This window comes from Calliopsis andreniformis, chromosome 3, assembly GCF_051401765.1.
Source record: "Calliopsis andreniformis isolate RMS-2024a chromosome 3, iyCalAndr_principal, whole genome shotgun sequence".
Classification (NCBI taxonomy): Eukaryota; Metazoa; Arthropoda; class Insecta; order Hymenoptera; family Andrenidae; genus Calliopsis; species Calliopsis andreniformis.
Window position 1 is genome coordinate 9,980,436 of NC_135064.1, and position 11,108 is coordinate 9,991,543.

General features: G+C 30.6%; 2 protein-coding genes across 3 annotated transcripts; both read right to left on the bottom strand.

Annotated features, from left to right (window-relative positions):
- Nucleotides 1–243: 243 nt before the first annotated feature.
- Nucleotides 244–3,178, bottom strand: Rae1 (ribonucleic acid export 1). Of its 2 annotated transcripts, XM_076375475.1 has the most exons (7): nt 2,882–3,178; nt 2,504–2,790; nt 2,251–2,424; nt 1,454–1,525; nt 1,085–1,366; nt 808–1,002; nt 244–559 (listed from the first exon to the last, which is right to left on the bottom strand). In XM_076375475.1, the coding sequence occupies exons 2-7, from the start codon at nt 2,759–2,761 to the stop codon at nt 473–475; spliced, it is 1,068 nt and encodes a 355-aa protein (XP_076231590.1). In that variant the 5' UTR covers nt 2,762–2,790; nt 2,882–3,178; the 3' UTR covers nt 244–472. The 2 variants fall into 2 exon arrangements, with proteins under 2 accessions (XP_076231590.1, XP_076231589.1); XM_076375474.1 differs by having other exon boundaries at nt 2,504–3,177.
- Nucleotides 3,179–4,932: 1,754 nt separating this feature from the next.
- On the bottom strand, nt 4,933–7,589 carry LOC143188956 (C3 and PZP-like alpha-2-macroglobulin domain-containing protein 8). Its single transcript, XM_076393517.1, has 5 exons — nt 7,287–7,589; nt 6,899–7,053; nt 6,697–6,821; nt 6,481–6,620; nt 4,933–6,406 (listed from the first exon to the last, which is right to left on the bottom strand). The coding sequence occupies exons 1-5, from the start codon at nt 7,294–7,296 to the stop codon at nt 5,916–5,918; spliced, it is 921 nt and encodes a 306-aa protein (XP_076249632.1). The 5' UTR covers nt 7,297–7,589; the 3' UTR covers nt 4,933–5,915.
- Between the last annotated feature and the right edge of the window lie 3,519 nt (nt 7,590–11,108).

Here is an 11,108-nt window from a genome sequence, read left to right on the forward strand (position 1 = left end):
AATACTGCAATTTATGAGATTCAGATTTGTTTTTTTCTTTTTTTAGGAATTAGAAAGAAAACAGTTTGATTTCCATCTTAATCTCAAGATGTTTTTAGAGGGGAATTTTTACTGGAATTATTTTTTTACATTTCTACAACCCGTGAAAACGAGAACAAGACTTTTCTCCGCATGTATATACAACTTTGTACAATGGGCTTATGTGACGAAATAATAAAAAGAAAAAAAGTCTAGAACACAAAGGAAACATGTAAACTACAATTGTATTATATCTATATATACCAAACTATTTACAATTTATTATGACAAAGTAAAATTGGAAAGCTTCATTAGTACAACTAAAAGTTAGAAAATGGTATAATTTATCGATGTGAATAAGGCATATTCTGTATTTGTAATTATAAAAACTGTATCTCGAAAACGCATCACATATAAAAATTGTCTTAGCTAAATTATGGACACTTCTACGATTTTATGGTGTAGCTTTAGGTTTTAGTTCTTCGAAGCACGGTCTAAGGAATATGGAGTTTTTCTTCGCTGGATTATAATACTCATGACCCTGTAATGTTAACAGTACTGTAATTAATAATCAGTTTTCTTTTAAATGTTACAAAAATTGTAACTTACAGTTTTAAAGAGGATACTAGTATAAAGTACTATTTGCTATAATGTTTCTTTAGAATTACTGATGTATATAAAATTAAATTAATTGAAATTCACAAAATTTATGAATATTTATGTACTTTTCAACGTATCTTTCATTCCTTAACTTTAAAATCTGAATAAATATACACAGTGCATTATTACCTTTGACCAATCGTAGGATACCGCGTACGCAAATATTTGTCCATTGTGATTAAAACAACATCGGGTGATAGGTTGTTCCATAGGCTCAGATGATTTTAATTTAGTTCTCGAATCCTTGTCCCAGAATCCAAAGGTGCCATCGCCTCCAACGGTCGCAACAGTACCATGGACCGGATGAAACGCGATGTCATTTACCTAAGCAAAAAATAGTCATCAGTCTACGTTTTATTACCTTTGTAATTACATTTTATTGAATTCATTTTATGATCATACTAACCGCATATATATCTTGATATCCATTAGGTGTTCCATTCACTCTATGACACTTAAAAGTGAAATTTTCTTTTGCACTTAAATTTAAATGATGTATCGCTACACGACCCTCTGTACTACCAATTGCAAAACCAGTAGGAACTTTCTTCTTATCTCTAAAAATCGCAACGCAACGATACTGATATTTTAGGTTCAATTCTACTGTTTTATATTCTCGAGGACTGCCTTCTAACTGATAAACTATCAGCCCACGTGCTGCAGTTCCTACTACTGCCATTGGATAATCCTATTATAAATCAGAGATGATTACTATTTAACAAATTATTTAGCATTACAAAAAAATGAAAACTTTCTATATACTCTATATACTTACAACATCTGCACAATAACACCTTTCAATTAAATTTAAGGTCATAGCTGGTTTAGGACTTCGCAAATCCCAAAACTAAAACACATTTAATTAACATTATACTATTAGAGTACAGCAATACATAAATTTCTCACTATAAGTATTAAATATCTTCTTCTTTGCTTTTCCCTTTTTTTTTAGTTGTACATAAATAAAAATATAGTAACTTCAGCATTTTTTTGGAAAGAATTAAGTTTCAGTTTTGTAACACTTCAAAGATATACAAAGATAAGGGAAATACTGTAACTTTGAGACACATTTTCCTTACTTAAAATCAAAATTAATTTTTTGCTTTACCTTTAAATCATTTTTTCATGTAAACTCACCACTTTTTCATGTGTATCACTAGTTATAAAATGTCTTATGTACTGGTATTTTTTGTTACTTACGCACATGTATTAAACCCACAATTATGTTCTTAACTCTCCATGAGCATACTTGATTTTTGCACTTTTCATAGACACAATAGATCTATTTTGTATATGACTATGTGTTTTACTGTTCTAAACTTTCAACAAATATGATAAAGTTCTGGAATACTAATTGGAGTTTCTACTCTGATATAAGATTGCTATTTGAATCAAATGTTTGTAGGATTAATCAGAAAACATAAGAATTTGGAAAAAGTTCACAGAAAAATAGGAGTTCATTCCAGACAAAATGAACCCAGTGTGCTCATGAATGGTTAAATTTCATATTGTTAAGATATAAACTTATAGTGAGAAAGTATTACATTAGGAACATGGCGAACAGAATCATACTCTTAGTGTTTTATCCCAAGAACCTGTCATAAGGCAGGAATATGTACTCGCTTTGATCCAATGGCAAGTTTTTATGGGTGCATCATGCGCTGCAACTTGGATGCTCTGGTTCGAAGCTAAATCCCAGCATTTTGCTGTTTTGTCACAAGATGCCATGAATACTTTTGTTCCATCCTATTTTTTAAAAAAAGGTACACATATCAGAGGGTGTTTTGAGGAAATTCATTTACTAAAACAAAATTGTTGAACTCACATCACTCCAGCAAACATCGAGAACGGGCGCTGCCATGGACTGCATTGATTTAGGAACTGTTTTACCAGACTGCTCAACTTCCCAACAACGAACATTGCAATCCCACGATCCAGCAACGAGAAAATTTTGCGGAATAGAGGCTGGACTGAATGCAAGACTAGAAACTGAGTCGTCAGGAGGAGAGACAACCTCAAAATCTTGCATGGGATTAGATGAAGAACCTGTACCAGTTCGTAACCCACCGCTTTGATTAAACATCTTTAGTCGAATTTATCTCAATATATTTCCTTTGGTACAAAACAGTGTCGTCGTTAATCAAAAACGTGCTTGTATGAAATCGTTTACGTACAATGAACATGCAACGTACACTCAACGTACATTCAGCTTCCACGCTTTTATTTTCGTGTCAAATATGAGATTGCGCCAAACTACCCATGTGAAGTTAGCTCACACTAGTAACCAAATTCAATAAAACATCGGTCAAAAAATTGCTCTTTAATTGCCCATAATTGCTCATCAATTACTTTCAATTGGAGGAAATAAAGAGTAATTGTTTAAGTCGTCATTTATTGAGATACGACAAATTTTATGCGTCGGTATAACCTAGCAGATTGACACATGCGACCAACTTCGCGTCGGTACGAATAGCACGATCTTTTTTTTACAGATTTCTGGAAAACTAGAGGTGAGCAATTAAAATTAATTACAGAGTAATAATGGACAAAAAAAGAGCAATTTTTTAAGCCATTCTGCAGTAAGATAGGGCAATTTTTTGTGCCAAATTGCGCACAATATTATTGTAATGTAAAATTAATATAGACAAGATACTCAATGTAAATTTTATACCAACAAACACAAAATTTCGCGTGGTAAACTATGGAACTTCAAAATAAAAGCGCGAAATATGAATAAGAGAAACGAATTTAATAGGCGGTTACGTAACCTACGGTAGTATATATATATATTTTAACTGATAAATATCTTGTCCAACTGAAAATGCACTGTTGTGTAATAAAATTGATTAGTTAAAACTTTGTAAAAGTTTTAGAATCTTCGAATCTCGGTTTTTTTGTTCCTACGAATAGTAGGAAATAAAATTAGATAATCTTAAATCTAAAATGATTTGAAAGTGAGGACTAATTGCTAGAAATATGACATGCAATCACTTATGATGTGTTTTATAGGTGTCAGGTTATAGTTAAAGTAAAATATGAGTAATATTCTATTTATTTTATTCATTGTAACAGATGGATGATATGAGAGCGATAGAAATGGCTATAGTGATCCAGAAGTGGCGAGATTTGATACTATGGCGCCTCGAGCGATGTTCTTATCATTTTCAAAGCTGCGCGCGCAATCCACTTCGGAAAAAATGGCGGTAAAGAACAGAGCTCATCGCAAGGGTGAATTTTGTACTATTTTTTTAAGTACTATTGAGAAATTTGTTGGATTTTTGTGCATTTTCAGAATATATAAGATATTATCGTGTTACTATATAGCAATTATATATGTATCTTTCAATAAACGTCGCAATTAAACATGTTTTTATAAAGGTATTTATTTGAAGAATTTATAGATGTTTGAATTGTAGTCACGTGATTGCCAGCTACTGCGCATACACGATCGCGCTTCTAACAAGTTTCCTCGCGCCCGTTCAGAAGTGAAGATCGTTTTTCGGTTTTTATTTGCTTTTCTGCAGAATAGACGCTTAATTTTTTGTTGTTCAATCCAGTCTTTATTTCTATAGCTTTGATGCTTTCGTTTTCTGTATTTTTTTCTGATTGTGTGATGGAAGAAATTCTGAAGTAATGAAATATCGGTAAGTAGACGAAATCACCATAGTTTTGTTGTATGAATTTTTTAAAAACATTATGTATAATTTATAAGCATCGTAATTAGTTATTATTAAATATATTTGAATATAATTAACAAACGGAGGTTGAACCGCAATTTCATTATTCTTGATTTTCATCTTATTTTGATGTCTAAAATCACCCCTTAAATTTTTTCCCACCTGTGGTCAAACACTTACTATAGTATTTTGCTAAACTTCACTGAAAGTAAATTACCAAAATAATGCATTTTACAGCAGGACTTATTTGATGTTCTCGCATCCAAAGATTACTTTACGACTTAATTGATAGCGTCGCGAGTAATAAGGTACGCCTAATATATTATTATTACTATTTTATATGGTTACTATTTGTATCTAATATTAGTATGTATTTTGTGAAAAATTTATTTAACATTTTTGATCAATTTTTAACCTGCTTTCGTGATTCTACTCTGTTTCCTACCTGATGTTGGCTGAGGTGTTTATACATTCCTTTAAAACAAATTAAAGTTTTTATATTTCGGGTTTACATAACGCATTTGCGCGTTAAAATCTAAAATCTAAGTTATTAAAAAAATTGAACAATATCTTTGTTTTGATAAATACTATTTATTTTAAGGTCAGGTTTATTGGCATTTTTTACATACATACATTATTTACATCATTACATACATTTTGTGCATTTCTTCTCAACAATGATTGCACTCCAATTTGGATTAGTTCTCGGTAACACTGTTTAAGGAACAAATAATATTTCTGAATTGTTGATAAAGAAAAGTGACTAGATTCTACTTTCCTTAATGCTTGTATTTATTTCCATAGACAACAGCTTCTTATTAAAAATTTCCATTTTTGCTTTAATCCTTAGGCAAAAACCAGCTTAAGTACATATTACATAATCTTTCTTTTCTTTTTTTTATATATTCTTCTAATATCTTATATTGTTTTCATCACATTGAATTTGGAATAATTATATGGTGCTTAAAAAAATACTTTATATTTTATAAGAAAAATAAACATCTTTGCATCATTGACTAATTACATACATAGCTATACAAGTAAACATATCACCTTACTGACTTTCATGTCTCTAGGCAACTCCAATACTGATCTAGGAATTCATAGCAATTAGTTAAAGGACTAATTACAAAAATAATGTTGACAAATAAGGGGACTGTGGTATTTGTAAGTACACGGTATTTGTTGCATATAGTTCGAATTGCGCGAAATAATAAATATTTTTGTTAATATTTTCATAAGAAATGTGAGTATATTAGATTTGTTTCTATAATATTTATAGTACAAATTTCTAGAAATAAGCAGAAGCCGCTTCTCCAGAACAATTTTCTGTTAGGATAAATTATGACATACTTGTTGAAAGATTTAAAGTAGTCCACAATTTAAATATTCCCAGAAATAATTAATTTAAATTCTTACCACTTTTAATGTTAAAAATGATAGAGATATATGTTGAAAATGATAGAGAAACTAGATACTCTCGCAACTCTGATAGAAGAACATATTAGGTGATATGCTTACTTGTATACCTTATTTGTGTTTTGTAATAGTTGAAACATTTTATCTTCCAATATGTTCGATAGCACAATTATCGCAAATAATTAAAGTCTCATAGTCTTTGTAAGGTTCTTCTCGACCGTTAATAGGTATATAACATACTTGATGATTTGGTTGTACTTTCCCTACATAATAAATACCTTCATGCAAAACTCTGCCTATGAAAAGGGCATGTCCATCTTCTGTCTCGCCAGCAGGAAGTGCATTCAATGGAACACTTCCTTCCCATGACTTTACCCAGCTTATACTTTTACCACAGAGTACTTGAAATTCTTTCTTGTCATGGGAAGCACCATCCCACACAATTGTACATATGTTATTTCTAATACCTCCAGGGGTAAAAGAATCTCTATGATGTGCTCGACCTATATATAAACCATCTTCTGAAACCATTACAGCATTTTGTGGAAGCCCAAACGACTCGTTATAATCTTCCCAGAAATTACATGTATCCAGCAATTGTTGTCTAATAGCTAAAGATGTGTACTGGGATTCTGAAAACAGTAGGCAGTAATAATCATTTACTAATTATCGCTAAAGTTTTCTATATAGAATCGCTGAAACATACCTTCTATTAAAAATTCACCTGTAGCACCACATACTGTACTCACTCCAATATAATTTATAATAAATGGGTTTTTGTCTTTGTATGACATAATACATTCATTATTCTGATGCTTAAAACTTAATAAACCATCACACGACCACCTATAAATATTAAATGGAACTTGAATAATTAACTTTATAATAGAATCTAGGAAAAGCTAATACATCAATTTCTTACTGTATCAAAAAGTTACAATTTCCATGAGGATATAATATATCTTTAGTTTCTGCTTCTGCTACAACAGGTTCTTCACCATTCTTTTTTATTGCTGATATTTTGTTTCCCCACCCTCCAATAATAATCTACAGAAACCGTATCTATACATTTGTATCATAAATAACTAAACGGTTCAAAATTATCACTATACAAAAAGATATACCTCATAAACATCAGAATCTGCTCCCAAATGATTTCGTAAAGAAATTCTTGCATCATGAGCAGCCTGTATTTTCAAATTCACGCGAGATTTTGTAACAGGAAAATAACGATACTCAGTACTATTTGGTGTGAGAATTCTATTAAAAGTGAGTAAATCTGAAAAGTAATGTTTACCAAATGTGCTGAATTATTAAATTTATATGATATCAAACAAATAAGCTAACATAAACAAATACTATAATTGCTTTAAGTAAATTTATGCATCCTCAGAAAAATATTTAAACTCAATTTATCGATAATTAATTTCTTTTTTATAAATATGGACAATGAATTTTTATATTTCTGGTGTAAAATGCAAGCACTGACATTTTACACGTCGCAGTACTCACTGAAGGGCATGGTCGTTTGTTCAATCTGTTAAACAATTTTTTGTTACTGAAATATCACGAACTGGTCGTGATTAACAACACAGACAAAGCACGGGTGTGGAGGTTCGATTTCTCGATACACTCGGTTATGACACCTGTATGATTTCATCGTAGGAAACCAATTTGTTTCATTTTTGTTCACGAATGTGACCGTTTCATGGCACAGGATCGAACCGAACCTTTAACCCAGTGGTTCTTAACCGGTGTTTCGTGAATATGTCGTAGGTGTTTTGCGAAATTTCTCATGATTTTCCTTTCTTTTAAATGTTTTAGTTCATTAAAGATTATAAAAATAACCATTTTTTTCTATATCATAATTTATTTTCATAATTCACATTTTACAAAAATCAATATTTGTAAATCTTATATGGTAAACATTGGACAACTGCTTAAAATGAATGACAACCTACGGTGATTAAAAGAAATATCAATTTTTTTGTTATTTAGAGCGATATACTTTTATGTTTGCTCTTTCTTTTGTTTCTTTAATTTTTTACCATTATTTAATAACCTATCTTTTTTAATAGAACCAGTGGCGAATTAAGGTATATCGAGGCGCGGTACACAATATAAAATTGAGGCCCCTATATAATAGGGCTATTATATTAAAAGAGTTTTATTTTAAAATAAAAAAGTAATTAATAGGAAGAAGCTGTTGTAATTAAAAAATTATATTTGTTTATAATAGAAAATAAGTAGTCTTTTGCCAATTTCGATTAGACTAATTATTCAAGTCAGATAACTTTCATTAATTAAAACTATTTTTTATGTCAATATTACGTATTTAATTAATAATTTTCTCCTGAAATTATAGTTTTTTGCTTCCCCTCAAAAACATACCTTTTTGAGTTGTATCACTTTTGTAATACATATGTGATATGTTAAAAGTTACATGCCTTTTTTTATTATTGGTTGCAAAATTTTGTTGAAGTACGTAAATATCAAGTTAGTATTTCGCAAAAAATATATGAATAATAATGTTCCGCGTTTCTGTAAAGATTAAGAACCACTGCTTTAACAGTTCTCCGCAGATTAATATTGCGCATGCGCGGTTATGCGAAACGATTGTTTGATTTGGATTCAATTATAATGGCGGGAAAATGAGGGACGCATCTATTTTCGTCGTCGATTCACACCTGTTTTAATATTACTGCGTTTAATTACAATAATTAATCAATTTGCTATCCCATGATAGGGAAAGGTGGGAAACATTAAGAACGCGAAGTACCACAACTGGTATTACCACATACTTATCCTACTTTCGTATAAGAAATCTTTCTGAGCTCGAAAGTGTAACGCACCTGTACCTCATTACCCTTATGCATCTAAGATACTACAGTCTACTAGGAATTTTACACATTACCTTACATACTTTGTTTCAGTATTTATTAATTTCATTGTATTTCAAAATTGTAATACAATATACTATCGAAAGGAGAGTGATTCCTAAGGTAAAAGTAAGTCACAAATATGCAATAAAATTTGTTCATATAGGGCGCTGTATTCGAGAAAATTGAGTTTCTAAATTCGTTAAGTACACTCTGTTCCGTTCAACCTTGATTTTCTCGAAAACTGAGTTCCAAATAAACAAATTTTATTCTACATTTTGTATTTATTTATACACGAGAAATCATCTTATTTTTGGTCATACCACAATTTCGAAAACATCCTGTACAAATAATTCAAAATGCAAGCAAATACAGGGTGTTAAAAAAGGTACAGATTTTCGAGAGTTATATTTTTCACCGAGAGGAGTACTTATAGAATGTTTAATCAATAGGGATTTTGAACTCATTCTTTCAATAGCGGAAAATCGGCATTTGTATTTAGATTGACTCATGCTAGCGAACGATTGTAAAGTCTTAGACCTCATTTTCGAACACGCAGTACATATAAAATGGGCAAATGTAAATCTAATGGGATGCTTTCAAACTCTCTACGAATATTTTGAAAGCTAGAAAGAATTCTTAAGTAAACTGATATCTAGACAATATAAATTCGAATGTACTATTAATAGAACAACAAATTTTTAAATAACGTTGTTTCGGACATATTACGTAACAGTAATGAAATTGAATGATCGATAATTTATAACATAATACAGTAATGTATTTCAGTGACCAGTGATCAGATCACGTTCACATTGGTTTATATTTCCATGTATGAGATAATGAAATAATGAAAGTGAATGAAGAAGCAAACGCTCCGTTTACGTGATGTGAATTTTTCTCATTCCTTCTCGATAAAATAATGTTTAAAGAGTGATTAATTGAAAAAATTGTTTTTATTTCTTTTTTTAATAATTGAGGTTCCAAACATTATTTCTTAAAATATTTAAATAATATGTTTTTCTATTTTTTCGATACATTTCTTCTTCAAAGCTCTACTATTTCATAAAAAATTCTTTTCTGTAATCCGAGCAACTGAAGCTACTGGCTTATAGTTTTAGAAAATGGCATGATTTCTGATTTTAAAACTTGCAATGCAAAAATTGCACGTCAGTCACATTATCGACAAACTTTTGGAGATCTCTTACGCTGATACTTACTACTACTACAATAATAAATATTTTTACATGAAACTTTTTGAAGAAGCAATTCAAGAAATGCACTTTTTGAAAACATCAAAGATTATTCAGGAAAAAATTTTTAATTTGCCTAGGTTCAAGAAAGAAAAGGCAAAGAATTCTCGCTATGAAGATCACTTTGATTCTTACTTGGAAAGACATTACTGTAAATAGTTTTATAGTGTAGTAAAAGTACATTGTACTCTTCAGTAAGATTCACATTAAAGAATGTCGATTACTGGTCTTGAGATGTAGCAGGACAGGTATTAGGAGAAAACACTTGTCTTGCCAACAAATAATTGCAATGATTGAACTCTATAAAATGTTGTAGTAATAAATAACCAGTGCTTTAAAATCCAAGTTTTGGGTTTCTTGTGTTTATTGTTCATTACTGTCTGACTGTTTAAGCTATTTTTAAAAATAAGGTTTTGTCATATAAGATTCTTAGAAATACGCTCCATGTTCGAAAATGAAAACCGCTTGAATTGTAGATTAACAATTCTTGTATTAGTGAAAGGAATTAATTATTCTGAAAACCAATGATAGTAATAGTGATAATTGCAACTAACGTCGGTTAGTATAACAAATATCTCCTTATCATACACTCGAAGCATTCGAAAGTGAACTCGAATGAAAAAGTAATATAAATGCAAAAGCTACGCGTAGTACGGATTTTTGGCATCATCACAAAGAACTGAGTAATTTATATGCAACGGCGTGACATCAAAGAAGCATCCGTTTGGAATTAGTTTATCGTCCACTTTCCATTTTCATTTTACTTTCTTCATGTTGTACTAATGCTTCGATCGTTACGCATGTACGACTTTTACCATTTTGCGAGTATTTGATGAGAATACTTCAAAAACGATGTACACACACGTGTAGGTACAATGAAAATAAGAGGATTAAGTTGAAAAAACTTGCTCTATCAAACTTACAAAGTGAAGTAATATTTACTTATACTTTATTTAACTTGTATAAATCACTTGCCAGAGGAAGAAAAAGTACATAACTGAGGTTTTGTATAGCCGATGATGAGATATAACGACCCTAATAAAACAGCAGGGTATTAGTCTTTTACACTTCAAATAATTGACATTGAGATCGTCAATCGGGAAATCCAGGAAGGGAAATGCAGCATTAAGGCTAATTACAGACTTAACATAATTTTATATATCGACTGTCTGCTTAACCATTACAAAGAAAAAGAAAGATTG

What these genes read in the sequence shown, in the direction of transcription:
- Rae1 (XM_076375475.1), bottom strand. Translation starts at nt 2,761, where the DNA reads ATGTTTAATCAAAGCGGTGGGTTACGAACTGGTACAGGTTCTTCATCT. An exon ending in TCGATGTTTGCTGGAGTGAT is followed by an intron (nt 2,425 to 2,503) that starts GTGAGTTCAACA and finishes TTTAAAAAATAG; the next exon opens with GATGGAACAAAAGTATTCAT. An exon ending in GATATCAAGATATATATGCG is followed by an intron (nt 1,003 to 1,084) that starts GTTAGTATGATC and finishes TTTTTTGCTTAG; the next exon opens with GTAAATGACATCGCGTTTCA.
- LOC143188956 (XM_076393517.1), bottom strand. An exon ending in CAGATTCTGATGTTTATGAG is followed by an intron (nt 6,822 to 6,898) that starts GTATATCTTTTT and finishes CGGTTTCTGTAG; the next exon opens with ATTATTATTGGAGGGTGGGG. An exon ending in AGGTGAATTTTTAATAGAAG is followed by an intron (nt 6,407 to 6,480) that starts GTATGTTTCAGC and finishes TACTGTTTTCAG; the next exon opens with AATCCCAGTACACATCTTTA.